The sequence below is a fragment of the Chiloscyllium plagiosum genome, chromosome 1 (genome assembly GCF_004010195.1).
Source record: "Chiloscyllium plagiosum isolate BGI_BamShark_2017 chromosome 1, ASM401019v2, whole genome shotgun sequence".
Lineage (NCBI taxonomy): Eukaryota > Metazoa > Chordata > Chondrichthyes > Orectolobiformes > Hemiscylliidae > Chiloscyllium > Chiloscyllium plagiosum.
This window is the reverse complement of record NC_057710.1, coordinates 115,819,318-115,838,135: the sequence shown is the minus strand read 5'-3', so window position 1 is coordinate 115,838,135 and position 18,818 is coordinate 115,819,318. Positions and strand designations below refer to the sequence as shown.

Below are 18,818 nucleotides of genomic sequence, written 5' to 3'. Positions count from 1 at the left end.
CACTCCACCCTCCTCTCTGACCTATCACCTTCATCCCACCCCCATCCACCCATTGTACTCTTTGCTACCTTCCCCACCCTCCTCCCTGACCTATCACCTTCATCCCCACCCCCACTCACCTATAGTACTTTATGCTACTTTCTCCCCACCCTCCTCTCATTTATCTCTCCACCCTTCAGACACTCTGCCTGTATCCCTGATGAAGGGCTTTTGCCCGAAACGTGATTTTCCTGCTTCTTGGATGATGCCTGAACTGTGTTTTTCCAGCACCACTCTCCCCCAAATCCCTTTATAGCCTGAATATCAGGTATGATACAAGGTCCTAGTCATAACAGTTTTATGTGATGCTACTGTGAAAATCCTAGCATTAGCACAGACAACTAATCCTTTCATACCCAACTGATCACAATTAATTCCATGAAGGTGCTCATCTATTTAACTAAAGGTCACCTATGCAACTAAGGCCAAAATGGAAGAATTGACATTTTGTTGCAAAAACTAATCATGAATCAGCATGACAAGCTCAGATTTCTGAAGGATGCTCCTTTGGGAAATGTAGTGGGTGAAAGACTCTCAGGGAATGTAGCTATGATAGCCAGGTTTCTGGTACCAAGACTGGCTCTAATGTTATGAAGGGTATGCTACATTCCAAGTGGTCGATTGTGGTAGGGGAACTCTCTAGTCAGAGACACAAACAGATGCTTCTGCAGCAACAGTGATACATGAATGGTGTGTTGCCTCCCTGATGCCAGGATCAAGGATATCTCAGAAAGGGTGCAAAATATTCTTAAAGGCGAGATGGACCAGTGGGAGCTCATTGCACACACTGGAACTAACAACACAGGAAGAGATAAGGATGAGATTCTGAGGACAGAATAGAGGAGGTCAGGCAGGAATTTCAAAAGGAGATCCTTGAAGATAGTAATATCTGGATTAATCCCAGTGCCACAAGTTAGTGAGGGTAGGAATAGGAGGACAGAGCAGATAAATCCATTGCTCAGGAGCTGGGGCAGGCGAGAAGGATTTACATTTTTGGACCACTGGAATCTCTCTGGGATAGAAGTGACCTGTATATGAAGGGCACCTGAATTGGAAGGGGACTAATATACTGGTGGAGAGATTTGCTACAGTTGCTCAGGAGGATTTAAACTAGTGGGTGGGGTGGGTGTGGTGTGGGGTTTGGGACCCAGGGAGATGGTGAGGAAAGACAGCAGTCTGAGACTGATACAGTTGGGAAAAGAGTAAGTCAAACAGTTTGAAACAAAGCAGAGAATGAGGTAGGTCTGTTAAATGAAACTTCAATGCAAAAGGCCTATCAGGTAAGGCAGATGAGGTGAGGGCATGATTGCGAACACAGGGCTAGGATATCATAGCAATTACAGAGACATGGCTCAGGGATGGACAAGAGTGGCAGCTTAATGTTTCAGGGTACAGATGCTACAGGAAGGACAGAAAGCGGAGGGGGATGGTGTTTTTGATTAAGGATAACAATACTTCTGTACTTAGGGAGGATATTCCTGAGAATATATGCAGGCAAGTTATTTGGGTGGAACTAAGAAAGGAATGATCACCTTAATGGAATAGTACTATAAATCCCCCAATAGTCAGCAAGAGATTGAGAAACAAATTTGCAAGGAGAACTCAGTTATCTATGAGAATAATAGGGTGGTTATGGTATGGGATTTTAACTTTCCATACACAGACTGGACGGCCATAGTGTTAAGGACTTGGATGGAGAGAAATTGTTTAGCATGTAGAAGAAAATTTTCTGATTCAATATGTGAATGCACCCATCAGAGAAGGTGCAAAACTTGACCTACTCTTGGGAAAGAAGGCAGCGTAGGTGACGGAAGTGCCAGGGGGTGGGAGCACTTTGGGGTCACTGACCATAATTCTATTAGCTTTTAAAATAGTGATATAAAAGGATAGATTGGATCTAAACGTTAAAGTTGTAAATTGGAGGAAGGCCAATTTTGACGGCATTAGGCAAAAACTTTCAAAAGCTGACTGGGGGCAGATGTTCACAGGTAAACAGAAGGCTGGAAAATGGGAAGCCTTCAAAAAGAGATAACAAGAGTCCAGAGAGTATGTTTCTGTTAGGGTGAAGGGCAAGGCTGGTGGGTGTAGGGAATGCTGGATGATTAGAGAAATTGTGGTTTTGGTCAAGAAAAAGATATAGACAGAAGGGATCGAGTGAATCCCGAGAAAAAGGCAGTAGGATTACGCTTAAGAGGAAAATCAGGAGGGCAAATAGGGACATGAAATAGCTTTAACAAATAGAGTTATGGAGAATCCAAAGGGATTCTACAATACATTAAGGACAAAGAGGTTAATAGGGATAGAATAGGGCCCCTTAAAGATCAGCAAGGCTGCCTATGTGTGGAACTGCAGGAGATGGGTGAGATACTAAACGAGTATTTTACATCAGTGTTTATTGTGGAAAGGATATGGAAAATATAGAACGTGAAAAGATAAATGTCCATTTTAAAGGCGGTGGTGCTGGATATCTTAAAACAAAAGTTGATAAATTCCCAGCACCTGATCATATGTATTCTGGAACTCTGTGGGAGCCTAGGGAAGAGATTGCTGGGCCCCATGCTGAGATATTTGCATCATCGATAGCCACAGGTGAGGTGCTGGAAGACTGGAAGTTGTCTAACGTTGTGCCACTATTTAAAAAAAGATGGTAAGGAAAAGCCAGGGAACTTTAGACCAGTGAGCCTGACATCGGTGGTGGGCAAGTTAATGGAGGGAATCTTGAGGAACAGGATTTACATGCATTTGGAAATGCAAGGACTGATTAGAGATAGTAAACATGGCTGCGTGTGTGGGAAATCATGTCTCACTAACTTGATTAGGTTTTTTAGAAGATTGATGAGGGCAGAGAGGTGGATGTGACCTATATGGACTCCAGTAAGGCGCTCAACAAAGGTTCCTTATGGTAGATCACATGGAATACAGGGAGATCTAACTATTTGGATACAGAACTGACTCAAAGGTACAAGACAGAGGGTGGTGGTGGTGGAGGATTGCTTTTCAAACTGGAGCCTTGTGCCACAAGGATCAGTGCTGGGTGCATTGTTTTTGTTATTTATATAAATGATTTGAATGTGAACATAGGAGGTATGGATAGTAAGCTTGCAGATTACACCAAAATTGGAAGTGTGGACAGCGAAGATTACCTCAAGAGTACAATGGGATCTTGATCATATGGGCTGTTGGGGAGATTTCACTGCGGTGTTTAATGTAGGGCTAGGGAGGGTGACACTTCCAGCCCTGAAATGGTTAACAACAGCCAAGCGAGCTGCTGCAGGCGATTGCATGACTGCTGGAGCTTGTAAGGGATATGCATAATGTTAATTAAATCTTGGAGCCTGTAAATACCAGCCAGTATCAATTGCCCCATCGAAACTCGGGATTAATAAAGAAACCGATCGGAATCTTAACTGTCAGACAAGTGTGAATTGCTCTATCGGAACCTGTAACTATTGAGTGTGAATGGCTCTATTTAAGTCTAAAGTTGGTAAGTGTAATTGTCAATTTAGTTAAACTGAAACTATTGAAAATGGCTAGCCTGTCAGATGCATAGTAATTCCTTGAAACAATGAACTATTGAATACGGGATTGGAACCGCTCCCGGGGATGGCTGAGCCATTGTCAAGCACAGCAGGAGCTGGACAGGCACTTCGATGCGGCCAATAGGAGGACGGATCCCCAGCGCGCGCAGATGAATGGACCAATGGGGAAGGCGAACTGACCGGGGACTCCAGGCAGCGCGAAGTATAATTGTGTCAACTTTGAACGGGAAGGCAGAACGCCTTCTCCAACGAATGCATGCTTGTAGATTCGTTGTACCAGTTAAGATTCTGTGAATAAACTGCTGTCTGCGTCTAATCATAGTTGCCAGTGTGAGTCTCTCCTTCCAAAAGAACACGCAAAGACGGGACCCTCCGGGTCCGTCTTAACAGGGCCAATGGGCCAAGGAATGGCAGATGGAGTTTAATTTAGATATATGTGCTGCATTTTGGAAAGGCAAATTAGGGCAGGACTTATACACTTAATGTTAAAGTCCTGGGGAGTGTTGCTAAACAAAATGAGACCTTGGAATGTCTATTCAGTTCCTTGAAAGTGCAATTGCAGGTAGATAGGGTAGTGAAGAAAGTGTTAGATATGTTTTCCTTTATTGGTCAGAGCATCGAGTGTAGGAGTTGGGAGGTCATTTGCAGCTGTACAAGACATTGGTTCGGCTACTTTTGGAGTTCTGTGTTCAGTTCTGGTCTTCCAGCTTTAGGAAGGATGTTGTGAAACTTGAAAGGCTTAGTAAAGATTGACAAGATTTTCGGGATTGGAGGGTTTGAGCTAGGGAGAAGATGATGAGATGGAAATGTGTTGCTGGAAAAGCGCAGCAGGTCAGGCAGCATCTAGGGAACAGGAGAATCGACGTTTCGGGCACCTGTACCCTAGATGCTGCCTGACCTGCTGCGCTTTTCCAGCAACACATTTCCATCTCTGATCTCCAGCATCTGCAGACCTCATTTTCTCTTCGCTAGGGAGAAGATGCTGAACAGGCTGGAGCAATCTTTCCTGGAAGATCAGAGACCGAGGGGTGACTTTACACAGTTTATAAAATCATGGGGAGCATGGATAGGGTGACTAGCCCAAGTCTTTTCCCAAGGGTGGGGGATAGGTACCACACATTAGGCTTCTTAATAAGATAACAGCCCATAGTGTTGGAGTAGTGTATTATCATGGATAAAGGATTAGCTTACTAATAGAAGACAGAGTTGGAATAAGAGGAGTACTTTCAGGATGGCAACATGTGGAGTGCCAGAGATCAGTGCTGGGCCACAATTATTTAAATATATATTAATGACTTGGATGCAGAAAGTGAATGTACTATAGCTAGGTTTTTGGATGACACAGAAGTTGGTGAGAAGGCAACTGATGAGGATGACAAAGAGTCTGCACAGGGGTATAAACCGATTAAGCAATTGGGCAAAACCTTGGCAGACAGACTATAATGCAGGAAAATGTGAAGTTATGCACTTCGGCTGGAAAAATCGAAGAGCTGATTATTTTTAATAGAGAAAAGCTGCAGAGTTCAGCATGTACTAAGGAAGGTAAATGGAATGTTAGTCTTTATTTCAAAAGAAATGGAGTTTTAAAGTAGGGAAGTTGTGTTAAAACTACACAAGGTATCAGTCAGATTATAACTGGAAGACTGTAAACCGTTTTGGGCTCATTATCTAAGGGAAGATATCCTAGCCTAAGAGACAGTGCACAGAAGGTTCACTGGGCTGATACCAGATACAGAAGGACTGTCTTAAGAGGTGAATTTGAATAGGTTGGGCCCATACTCATTGGTATTTAGAAAGATGAGGGCGACCTCGGGGACTTGATAGGTTAGAGGCAGAAAGGTTGTTTCCCTTTGTGGGAGAGTTTAAGACCAGAAGCATTTTTTCAGAATAAGGGATCACCCACATAAAACAGATAAGGATGAATTTTTTCTCAAAAGATGGTGAATCTGTGGAACTCTTTACTACAGAGGTCTGTAAAGGCTGGCTCGTTACGTATATTCAAGGCTGAGAAAGACAGATTTTCAATTAATAAGGCAATCAAAGGTGATGGTAATAAGTTAGGAAAGTGGAATTGAGGATTATCAGATCAGCCATCATCTCATTGAATGGTGGAGCAGAATTGATGAGCCGAATGACCTTCTCTGTTCCTACATCTTATGGTCTTGTATTGTGAAAGCCAAGGGAAACCTCTACTGATCTGTTAAGTGCCTTTCAATTCATTATATGCCTTTCTGGTTGAGGGCCCTTAAAGTAAAATACATCAACTTCTCATACTATTCACTTCATAAAACCGATAATTTGAAGAAAGGACTAGGTGTAATTGTACAATTTTTAATCTAAGTGCTGCTATTAGGAGGTTACCTTAGTTTTAATACTAGAAATGGACAAAGTCTATGGAAAGATACAATAATTGAATATTTCTTTTTTCAAAAAGTGTACCTCTTTAAATTGTCAGTTATAAAGCAGGAAATCACCTTGTTCTTTCTTCAAGCTTGGTAGCAATTTTGCCTCGAGATTGTGTTGGTTTTTCTGTATCTTGTTCTTGAACTGGTGCAGCTTCTGAATGGGGTTTGTGCATTTCTTCCTCTATTGTATTTTTCTCCTCTAATGGCATTAATAACACAGCATGAAAATGCATTAGTATTGGTATCTAAAGACCGAACTATTAGAAGATGTCTTTAATTTGAAAAGTGACCACAGTATGAAAAATGTTAAACCGAGATTGGTCGATACATACCTGAATGAAGATGCCTTCGCTTCGAGAGATTTTCTACTGGAGAGCATGAGCGCTTGGGTTTTCTTTCTCTCTGACAGGAACTTTGCTCTTCAGCACCTTTAACAGATTGCTCCTCCTACATTGGGAGGAAAACTTATATTATCACATTGCATTTGATTTTTTTAAAGCAAGATTATACACCTGAGCAGAAAATTTAGTACCATCCTTCCAGAGTCCTCAAAATATTCACCTGTACAACATATACATAGCATATTAATTAGGAACTGTAATTGTTACAATGCAGTGTTTTGCCTATAGAACTGGCACACAAATGCAATTAATTGTGAAAAGCATTGATAGTATTTGATCCAAAACTCCCAAGTATTCTTTATTTGAAGGAACAATTTTAATGAGTTTATATAGCAAACATACCAGCAGTGCATAGGTATAAATGCTAGGTGAAGAGAATTTAAATTAGCAGCTGAATAGCCTGCCTACATTCATTGTGTAGGTATCCAAGTAAAGTGGTTACTTTAGTGACACAAGGGATAGCTGTCATTAACAATCAAATCATATTCCAGCTTGTATTAGAGCATTCAGGAGGATGAAAATTGGAAAAAGAGGGACAGAGGTACTTGGAAGTAGAAATAAAATCAACGCTTGGCCAAAAAAATTCACGTGAAATCACAACATTAAAAAAAGCTTTCAGACCTAATATTTCATGTATTTTACTGAAACAAATTAACATAGCCTCTTACATCATACAGCAAATCGCTTATCCCTTGACAGTGCTAGTTTAAGGCTGATTTTGTCCTGTTTTATTCAATGTACAACACACTGAGATAGACTGAAGCAATGTGAATAGAAAACCAGTTTAAGTTGTTCCAGATTGCAGGTTACTGGATCTAAACTTACAAAGCAAATATCTATAAAACAAAATGAATTATGTTCAATGAAAGAGACCTTCCTAATTGTTAGATTATCTGGGTCTAGCTGGTAATTACAATTAATACAAATTCAGAATCAAGCAATTTGTGCTACTTAACAGTGATCAAGAACTGCATTTCTTTGTGGAGAGAGGGACAATTTATACAGACAATGCTGGGTAAAGGTATCTTTGCTTAAGCACTTGTTGGCGAGCGGTGAAATAAGAGATGCACTGGCATATGCACAGAAACAAAGAAAATATGAGAAGTACACCATTCAACCCTTTTAGTCAGCTCTGCCATTCATTATGGTTACTGCTGATCATCCACTTTCCTTCATACCCTTTGATCACCTTAGCTTCAAGTGCTTTACCTTCTTGAAATCATACAATGTTTTGGCCTTTACTGCTTTCTGATCACAAATTCCAAAAACTCATCACTGTCTGGCTGAAGAAAGTTCTCATCTCAGTCCTAAACGACTTACCCTGTATCCTTAAATTTTGACCCCTGGTTCTGGATCCCGCTGTCATTGGGAAACATCTTCCTGTATCGACCCCACCTAGTCATGTTAGAATTTTATAGGTTTCTAAGATTACCCTTTCACTCTTCTGAACTCTACCAAATATCATGCTAACTGATTCATTCTCTTCTCAGACACAGGTCCTACCATCCCTAGAATCAGTCCACAAATAGTAAGGAGAAGGCAGCACACAAGTATACTGTTTAACTTTCATATTTTCTGAATTTTAAAAAGTGGGTGTCACTGAGTAACATATCTTCCCTGAAATACAGTAATCATGAAAAATTGTGATCGAAGGAGAATGGGTGGTTGCCTGTTACAGTACTTGAGACTTCCAGGACAGAAAATATTTGATTACAGGTACAATTAGGGACTAAGAAGTGGATCTACATATAGAAGCAAGTCAGAAGACTGGGACAAGGCTAATTGCGCTTGCAAAGATGAGGTATAGATACTCTGAATGGCAAGTACCTGAATGGACTTGGATTTGTCTGCACCACTAACAACTTGCTTTCCATTGCCATAAATGATTTGGCCATAGACATTATTAAGGTTCAGCAGTACCAAATTAAATACCAAATGTTAGCATTGCTAACAACAAGAATTAATAGAAATAGGAAAGTGAAAGAAAGTACTCCTTTGAAAAGACTAAAATAAAGCTGATAGGATTCTAAGTCGTACTTTGAATTTACACATTCGACCAATGCTGGGAGTAGGGTGTGCAGCTCCAAACCTTCCATACTAGGAAAGATAATGCAGTCAGGGAATAAAATGGACATTCACAGATTAAATATTGTAATAAAGGCTACAATCTAGACTATAATAAAGGCTTTGGTTAATTCAAGACATTTTTAAAAAATCAATCATTTAGAATTCCAATCATGTGAACTACTTAATGTTAATGAGTACAGAACATAGGAGAAATACTATTTTTTCTTTGAAAAAAATTGACCAAATCAGCAAAAGCAATGTGATCTATACTTTCAGGTCAAAATCCTGGAACTCTCTCCCTAACAGCATTGAGAGTGCACCTACACCAAATGGACCGCAGTGGTTTGAAGAAAACACTTTACTACTATCCTCTCAACGGTAACTTGGGATGGACAATAAATGCTAGCCAGTGAGCAAAGTTCATACCTGCTAAATAAGAACACTTGAGCAGTATACATGCTTCTAATGCAGAAGTTCACTTTACAATATTATGTAATACTTTGTGTTATCAGCCAGAAACACACCAGTCACTTCTTGGTCAAGCATAATTTGATAAATTGCAGGCTACTATCAGAAACATGACTGTGAATAATGGTATACTAACTTAAAAACTCAACTAGCTCTTTAATATACTTTTTATATTATAATATAATATAATCACCTACTTTTCCTGTCTATTCTACGTGCAATTTGGATTTACTCTGTGGTTGACCGTGAATGCATTCGATCTCGGTTTAGCTATCAGATTCACTAGTTAGAAATGAGAAATGAATGCAGTGTTGCCAGAGACAACAATAAAAATTGGAATCATTCCTTTGATGTAGGCTGCCTCACTATCATTGCCTGCTCATCAAACCAGTATTGACTAACTGTACCTATGTGAAATCCATGATAGTCAAACGGAGCTGGCGAGTTGAATTTACAATTGTGAAAGCAATTTCTAGTAGATTATTCTCTTCACTGCAGGCACTTTCTTTTGGCCTTATTCTTTCAGGGGTTTTGGTGTAAGTCCCACAGTTGTTAAATGTCAACATGACTTTTCAGACTTAAGATATGTTTTCAACAAAGTGACTACAGTCCCTCAAAAAAAGCAGCACTATTATATGATTTCTTATTTTGTGGGAAATACAGACACAAAACAACATTGTGAAAAAAAAGTGTTGCTAGGGGAATTTCCAAACTTTAGAGCTTTCTTTCAACCATTACCCACCCCATTCTTTTGCATGTTACTACAAACCATCACAGTTTTTTAACTCAGGTCTTCTCTCACCTGAAAACATTTTGTTCACAAAAGTTAGCATTTTGTTTGGAAGCAAACTGGATTATGAGACAGCAATTTAAGAATGTTATATCTTGATGCTAACACATGGAAATACGGTCAAGGGTGTCAAGTTATTTGGTGAATTCATTCACCATCTTGTACAAGGTGAGATTACATTGCCCTGGTACATAAGCTGCTCCAAGCCTGCTTAAACAAGTCTGAATGCAAATTTGGGATTGAATAGCAAATTCAAATTAACAAATTTGAACTGAATATCTAAGGAAGCAATTATTATTCATTAGGAAGCATTATTTTTCAATTTGAATAAAGCACCTTTTAATCAAAAGTAAACTGAATTATAAAGCCTTAAAATTGGCACTGCTCCCACAGGAAGAGGTGTTTATTACAGCTTTTCAAAATCATGGAAAGTTGCTTTCACAAATGACTTGTTACTAAATGTCAGGGATTCCATTAGGTAAGCAGAACACATGCCAGGTTCCATATCAAAAGCAGAAAGGGAAGGGCATGGAATAGGAAGCACACTAGAATCACCAGTGATAGTTGAACCATTTGACATTTTACTTTCCAGCAACATGTACCCTTGCTATAAAGCTACTTACCGCAACTTCATCTTTCCACTCACAACTGGCACTTGTGATTATCTCTGATACAACATCCTGCTGAACTGGCAACTCTACATGAATGGGTAAAGAAATTTAGTAAGGAAAACTCTTCGCAAGTTTGTATTACAAGTTCTGTCATTCTTATTGGCATAAATCCACATAAAGAAAACAGCTACCTGCAGGAACACTGCAAAAAAATATCAATTTCTGTTCACTCATATCCAAGTCTATTCATACATATCTAATCAACATGAAGTTGTTTTGTCACAATAGGATGGTAATATGTACAGATTTTAAATTTCAATGAACTTTAAAAGCACATCCAGGACACAATAGAATAAACAGGGCTTGATCCACGAAGTTAAACATTAATTTTCTCCATGATTGATGCATGGTGGCAGCAGCGTGTACTTATATACCATCTGCACTGCAGCAACTCACCAAAGCTTCTTGTAAACTCATGACCTCCACCACCTAGAAGGACAATAGAAACAGACTCATGGGAATATCACCACCTGCAAATTTCCCTCCAAGCAACACACCATCCTGACTTGGAACTATATCACTGTTCCTTCAATGTTTGCAAAATCAAATGCTGAAACTCCCTTTCCAGCAGCACCATAGATGGACCTGAACCAAACAGAAGGTAATTGTACAAGAAAGCAACCCCCAACGTCTCAAGGGCAATAAGAGATGGATATCAAATGCTGGCTTGCCAGCAACACACACATTCATGACGAAAACGCAAACTTAGGTAAAGTTTGAGCAGTCAATAGTAGACATATCAAATCACTTCAAAACCACTAAGCTTTCCACTGTTGAGAAATACATTTTGAGAAAAATGTGAATGCTTTCCACAACTATCAGGTTTGTAGTTCCTTTTTTAATGGTAACCTGTAGGCACAGCAAGACACTGCCACTGAGAAAGCTGAGAGAACTGGTTGAAATCTTGCCCCTGTAATATTGGGAAGGAAAATCAGTGGTTCTGAACAGATTGCACCATACAAAAACTCTAAAGCCAAACTCTCAGTGCATTTTTAACATTGAGTTTTTTAATATTCTTGGTCACCCAATCAATGAGGGATCATTGTACATTTTCTCCTTACCTTGTTTTTTCACATTCAACAGGTCATATTTTGATTCCAATTCTTCAACTTGCTGTTCATTACATAAAACTTCTTTGATATTTGCTGAAGTACAACCCTTTTGCTTTTCAGAATCTTCTAAAGAAGATTCAACCACACTTTTGGAACCAGAAGATGCCTCATTGCTGAAGTTTTCATCAAGTGTTGGAGTGGCTGGTGAAGGAGGATTATAATGAACAAACTGTGCTCTGCTTGCAGCTGGATGTTGAAGACTTGCATCATTTAATGTTGGAGCTTCTGGAGAAATAGTCTGATAAGGAGAACGTAGAAAGCCTTGTTGTTTCACATTTAGAGGAATGTTTAACTCATTTATCCTTTCAGCTTGGTTATGAGTTGGGTCCTCAGTTTGCTCTTTTTGCAACAATTCTGCACTACAATTACCAGTTCTGATTTGGACAGATTTTTGCTCTTTATCACCATTCAGCACATCCTTCAAATGGCTGCCTTCACTTGCTCCACTTTTATAGGCTTCATTTCTCTCCTCTAACTGGTCTCCACTTTTCAGAAACTTCTCTGTTTCCACCAGTAAATCTCCTGCGTCACTGTGTCCAATTACTTGTGTATCCACCATGTTTTCTTCTGATTTTAACTGGGAGCTTGCTGTACCAGTTCCTTTTTCAGCACTCTGATCAGTTTGTACTTGTTTCTTTGAACTTGATGTAAGGTTTGCAGAATGTTTCCCTGTATCATCGGTTTTGTCAATATCTTTCATTTGCTGTTCCTTTAATTTTGATTCTGAACTTCTGGAATAATTTTTCTTCTCTGTCTCACTACTTTCAAGAACTTCCTGAAGGTGCGCTTCAGATTCTGGTTGATCATTCTCAGGTTCACTTCTTTCTTCAGTTCCAATACCTTGAGCAGATTTCACTTTTTTTTTGGACACTGGAGCTAAGTTTTCCAGTTTACTTTTTGTTTCACCGTTTTGAGTATCTTGATAGCTAACTGCGGGTGATTTGGAAAAGTAATTTTGAGACTCATTTTCTTTCAGTTTTTCAATTCCTTGATTATTTTGTATTTTATCCATCGATCCTGTTCGAACATTTTCAAAATTATCCTTCTTTTCTACTTCATTCTCACAGCTTTGTGCTTTTCCTCGGGGCTTTTCTTGAAGAGTTTCAGAATATTCTTTGGACTCTGACCAAATATATTGGAAATCATTTTTCCTTTCCTCGCCTTTTTCACTGTCTTGAATGTTTTCTTGATCTTCTTTTGATCGAGAACTTTCAGAGTATTCCATGGATTTTAAATATTGTATGTTTTCAGAAATACATTTGTCTGTTCCTTTCTCACTGTTTTGAGAAACCTGTGGCAAATTTTCTTCGTATTTTGATCGAGAGCTTTCAGACTGTTCTTTAGATTTTAACAATGAATGTTGAAAAGGTTCCCATGATTTTGACTGAATAGTTTCAAAATCATGTATTTTCTCCACGTTCTTATTAACTTCACCTTCCTGCAAGTCTTCCTTGGACCTTGATCGGGACTTCTCAAAATACATGCTTTTTGAATCATGCCTTTTTTCAATTTCTTTATCACTGCTTTGAATGTTGTCTTGCAAGTTCTCCTTGAATTTTGATTGAGAGCTTTCTGAATGTTCTTTGGGTTTTGACCAAGTGTTTACAGAATCATGCTTCTTCTCCATTCCTTTTTCATTGTCTTGGATATCATTCCATACTGTTTCTCTGAACTCTAATTCAGAATTATGCCACTTTTGTGCTTTCTCAAACTGAATGACTGCCTCTAACCTTTCCTTAGATTTTAATGGTGATGTCTCTGAATCTCTGGATTTTAACTGAATATTTTCTGAGTCATGTCTTTCTTCCATTCCCTTCTGATTACATTCAATATTGTCCTTTGACTTTGACTGAGAGCTTTCAGTGCATTCTCTTGATTTTGACTTCGAGCTTTCAGTGCAGTCTCTTGATTTTGACTTCGAGCTTTCAGTGCTGTCTCTTGATTTTGACTGCGAGCTTTCAGAGTTGTCTCTCGACTTTGACCACGAGCCTTCAGAGTTGTCTTTTGATTTTGATGTTGAGATTTCACAGCAATTTTTTGATTCTGAGCGCGAGATTTCAGAGCTGTCTTTTGATTTTGACTGCGAGATTTCAGAGCTGTCTTTTGATTCTGAGCGCGAGATTTCAGAGCTGTCTTTTGATTTTGACTGCGAGATTTCAGAGCTGTCTTTTGATTCTAACTGCGTGATTTCAGAGCTGTCTTTTGATTCTGAGCGCGAGATTTCAGAGCTGTCTTTTGCTTTTGACCGCGAGAGTTCACAGCTGTCTTTTGATTTTGACCGCGAGAGTTCACAGCTACCTTTTGATTCTGACCGTGAGATTTCAGAGTTGCCTTTTGATTTTGACCGTGAGATTTCAGAGCTGTCTTTTGATTTTGACTGCGAGATTTCAGAGCTGTCTTTTGATTTTGACCGTGAGATTTCAGAGCTGTCTTTCGATTTTGACCGTGAGATTTCAGAGCTGTCTTTGGATTTTGACTGCGAGATTTCAACATTGTCCTTGGACTCTGACTGTGTGCTTTCAGTGCTGTCTTTTGATTTTGACTGCGAAATTTCAATGCTAACCTTGGGTTTTGGCTGCGAGTTTTCAACATGGTCCTTGGATTTTGACCGCAAACTTTCACAGCTGTTCTTTGGTTTTGACCGTGAACTCTCACTGCTATCCTTGGATTTTGACCGTGAGCTCCCACAACTATCCTTGGATTTTGACTGCAAGCTTTCAAAGCTGTCTCTGGGTTTTGACCGAGAACTCTCAATGCCATCCTTGGATTTGGAACGTGAGCTTTCAATGTTGTCCTTGGGTTTTGACCTCGAGCTTTCACCACTGTCTTTGGGTTTTGATCTCGAACTTTCTGCATTGTCCTTGGGTTTTGACCGTGAGCTTTCTACACTATCCATGGATTTTGATCGTGAGTATTCTATGCCACTCTTGGATTTTGACTGTGAGTTTTCAACAGAATCCTTGGATTTCAACCCAAAGCCTTCAATGGAGTCCTTGGATTTTGATCGCAGACCTTCAGCACTGTCTTTCGGTTTAGATCGTGAGTTTTCAGCAATGTCCTTGGATTTAGACGCTGAACCTTCAGTATTGTCCTTTGATTTTGACCATGAGCTTTCAATATTGTCCCTGGACTTTGACCGCGAGCTTTCAAAGCCATCCCTGGGTTTTGACCGCAAGCTTTCAACACTGTCCCTGGATTTTGACCTGGCGTTTTCAACACTGTCTTTGGATTTTGACCTCGAGCTTTCAATGTTATCCTTGGATTTAGAGTGTAAGCTTTCATTGCTGTCCTTGGATTTTGATTTTAAGCTTTCAACAGCATCCTTTGACTTTGAACGTGAGCTTTCACTGCTATCCTTGGATTTAGATCGTGAGCTTTCAATACTGTCCTTGGATCTTGATTGAGAGCTTTCATTGCAGTCCTTCGATCTCGACTTTGTGCTTTCCAAGGTGTCCTTTGATTTCAAACGTGAAGTTTCAACTAATTCCTTCAATTTTGACTGAGAGCTTTCAGAATTGTGTCTCCTTTCTATTCTCTTCTCATTACGCCTATCATCATGCAAATCTTCCTTGGACCTCAATCGTGCATCTTCAAAATTCTTTCTCTTCTCTTTACTCCTCACATCTTCCTGAAAATTTTCCTTTGATTTTGACTGAGTGCTATCAGATGTGTTTTGAATCTCTTTCACTTTCTCATGACTTCTTGAATCTTCTTGCACTCTCTCTCTGGACTTTGACCAAGAGCTTTTAGAATCACTTCTCCTCTCTTTGCCTTTTGCATCTTCCTGCAAGCTTTCTTTAGATCGTGACCGAGAGCGTTCAGAATCATTTCTCTTTTCCTTGCCTTTATCGTCGTGCACACTTTCTTTAAATTTTGTTCGAATCTGCTCAGCTTCATTTTTCTTTTCTTTGCCTTTCTCATGGCTTTTAACATACTCATATGTGTTTCCCTGTAATTTGGGGTAAGGGCTTTCAGAATTATTCTGTTTTTCTTTCAACTTTTCACTGGCATTAGGATCTTCTTGAAAGTTTTCTTTGAATTTTGGTCGAGCACTTTCAGCATCACTCCTCTTTTCTTTGTTCTTCTCATGGCCTTTTGTGTCTTCTTGTATATTGTCCCTGGATTTTGACAAGAAGCTTTCAGAATCACGTCTTTTTTCTTTCCCTTTTTCATCACCTTTGTCTTCCTTCACTTTTGAGTACTCTTTCAGTTTAAGATCTTGGCTCTGTTCAACTACAGGCAAATCTGAAGAATTAGAAGAAACTGAAGTTTTGTTGCCAGTCTTTGATACGAAAACATGGAGGCAATTTGGAATAGCTTTCTCCTCTGAAGGGTTCCTCAGCTTGTGATCAATATCTATATGAACGTTGTCTGCAGAACCACTCTTAGACATGATCACTTGCTCATCACTTTCTTCTTTATCTTTCTGCTTCGATGCTTCTTTATCATTCATATTTCCTTCTGTTTCAAAGTTAAGTTTATTAATTCCCGTCACTTTTAATGCTTCCACATCCGAATCTTGAGTGGAAGAATTTCTTCTTAGCTGTTTTCGACAAGGCTCACGATCTACTTTCAATTCATTTCTACTCTCATTTAATTGAATACACTCTGAAAGTCTCCTCAACGGCTTTGATGGTACATCTGAGGGTGATGCACTCTTGGAATCTTTTAAAATAGAAGAAGCGACCACCTTTTCTTTGCTCTGAAAAAGAAACTTAAAGCAGAAATTTACAATTAAATTATAAGAAACAAAGCAATCAGCTCAATTTTTACAAACACTAAATTGAATGGAATTACCTGTCCAATTTTTACAGTATAATAAAGATTAGCATTGAAATGAAAACTACTTATTTTAAATGATCAAACTATAATAGTGCAGAAAAATGATTATGCATCAGTGTTCAAAGAAGCTGGCCGAATTACTCTATTGCATACAAACAAGACAATAGAAGTAATCTTTCAAAAGCAAGAAAGATCAAAATTCAAATGTTTCTTCAATTTATGTCATGTAATGCACTCCATTTTCAGTAGTAAGTATACATTATCCTTTAAACTAATCAATCATCAATTTCTACTTTGTAGAACGAAACAACTTTTCGCACTTAATGTCAGGACCTGTAGTACATATATTCTTGATACAAGGAATGTATTTTCATATTTAATTTAAGCTGCAATATTATAATTGTTAACTGTCACACACTACAGTAAAACTAATTATTTCAAATATGCTAAATGATAATTTGCTGTCATACACTACCTCCGTTTTAATCTGTCTCTCTTTAAAATCTTCTGGCTGTGCACGCTTTCTTTTCCGATCTTCATGCAAGACAAGATCCTCTGATAGAGTTCTGCAGAAAAAAGTGACGTTAAAACATTATGACTAAAAGAAATCAAATATCGGCAGATCATTTTTCATTTAATGATGCAATTTAACAAAGGGGGCCCTGAAATAGAGGGATTTAAAAATAGCCTTATCAGTCATTAAATCAAATAAAAAGCAGATGCTAGACATCAAAACAAATCATACAAAATACTGAAAACACTCAGTAGTTCAGTCAGCCACTGTGGAGAGATCCAACAAGTTTGCAATTCAATTTTGCATAGGAATTGTATTAGCTTCAGGCATTTCTAAGGTTCTTCTACATATAATGGGTGGCATGGTGGCACAGTGGTTAGGACTGCTGCCTCACAGCGCCAGAGACCTGGGTTCATTTCCCGCCTCAGGTGACTCTGTGTGGAGTTTGCACATTTCCGTGTCTGCGTGGGTTTCCTCTGGGTGCTCCGGTTTTCTCCCACAATCCAAAAATGTGCAGGTTAGGTGAATTGGCCATGCTAAATTGCCCATAGTGTTAGGTGAAGGGGTAAATGTTGGGGAATGGGTCAGGGTGGGTTGCGCTTCGGCGGGTCGGTGTGGACTTGTTGGGCTGAAGGGCCTGTTTCCACACTGTAAGTAAGCTAATCTAAGTAATCTAATCTAATCATATTCCAATTACAATCTTGCCCAAATGTAAACAGCAACAGCACAATATTAAATGCCTTCTGGGGAAGGTGGGACCTGTACATGAAGGATGGGTTGCACCTGAACTAGAAGGGGACCAATGCCCTGGGTGGAAGGTTTGCTCGAGTTGTTCAGGAGGATTTAAACTAGTACGGCGGGGGGGTGGGAACCTGAGCTATATACCGGTGGTGAGAGCTGATGGAGATGAGGCAATAGCAAGAGTTAGCGCAGCCAGTGGGAAGGAATTTCCTGGGAATGAACCAAGGGATCGGTTAAAGTGTGTTTGCTTTAATGCAAGGAGTATCAGGAATAATAGTGATGAGCTTAGACCATAGATCAGTACCTGGTGCTATGATGACGATGTGGCCATAACAGAGACGTGGGTTTCTCAGGGGCAGGAATGGTTGCTGGATGTTCCAGGGTTAGAACATTTAAAAAGAATAGGGAGGGGGGGGGGGGAGAAAGAGGAGGGGGTGTAGCACTGCTAATCAGCTACAGAAGTTACCATTGTCGAGGAGGGTCTGCCGACTGAGTCAGTATGGGTGGAAATTAGGAATAGTAAGGGAGCAGCCACCTCATTAGGGGTTTACTACAGGCCCCCCAATAGCAGCAGGGAGATTGAAGAAAGCATAGGTCGGCAGATTTTGGAAAAGTGTGAATGTAGTAGAGTTGTTGTAATGGGTGACTTTAACTTTCCCAATATTGATTGAACCTCCTTCGAGCAGATGGTTTGGAAGGAGCTGTTTTTGTAAGGTGTGTTCAGGAGGGTTTCCTAACTCAGTACGTTGACAGACTGGTGAGGGGAGAGGCCATTTTGGACTTGGTGTTCGGCAATGAGCCGGGCAGGTGCCATTTCTTGCAGTGGGAGAGCATTTTGGTGATAGTGACCACAACTGCCTCACATTCTTCATAGCTATGGAGGAGAGAGGCAGGCACAATGGGAGGATATTTAATTGGGGAAAAAGAAACTATGATACTATCAGACGTGAGTTGGGAAGCATGGACTAGGAGCAATTGTTCGCTGGAAAGGGCACTATAGACATGTAGAGACTGTTTAAGGAACAGTTGTTGCGAGTGATGCACAAATGTGTTCCTCTGAGACAGGTAAGAAGGGGTAAGATAAAGGAACCTTGGATGACGAGAGCGGTGGAGCTTCTCGTCAAAAGGAAGAAGGCAGCTTATGTAAGGTGGAGGAAGCAAGGGTCTTGCTCAGCTCAAGAGGATTACAAGCAGGCGAGGAAGGAGCTCAAAAATGGTCTAAGGAGAGCCAGGAGGGGGCACGAAAAAGGCTTGGCAGGAAGGATTAGGGAGAATCCAAAGGCATTTTA

The 18,818-nt window shown here is 39.8% G+C and overlaps 1 protein-coding gene across 1 annotated transcript in view; it reads right to left on the bottom strand.

Moving 5' to 3' along the window:
* bod1l1 (biorientation of chromosomes in cell division 1-like 1) overlaps window positions 1–18,818 on the bottom strand; it is a 49,840-nt gene that overhangs the window by 9,466 nt on the left and 21,556 nt on the right. Inside the window, exons 9-14 of the mRNA XM_043700641.1 lie at window positions 16,750–16,840; window positions 11,442–16,194; window positions 10,777–10,809; window positions 10,333–10,406; window positions 6,316–6,430; window positions 6,053–6,182 (exon numbers count right to left, since the gene is read on the bottom strand). Of these exons, the coding sequence (XP_043556576.1) occupies window positions 6,053–6,182; window positions 6,316–6,430; window positions 10,333–10,406; window positions 10,777–10,809; window positions 11,442–16,194; window positions 16,750–16,840 (5,196 nt within the window). The remainder of the gene's footprint in view (window positions 1–6,052; window positions 6,183–6,315; window positions 6,431–10,332; window positions 10,407–10,776; window positions 10,810–11,441; window positions 16,195–16,749; window positions 16,841–18,818) is intronic.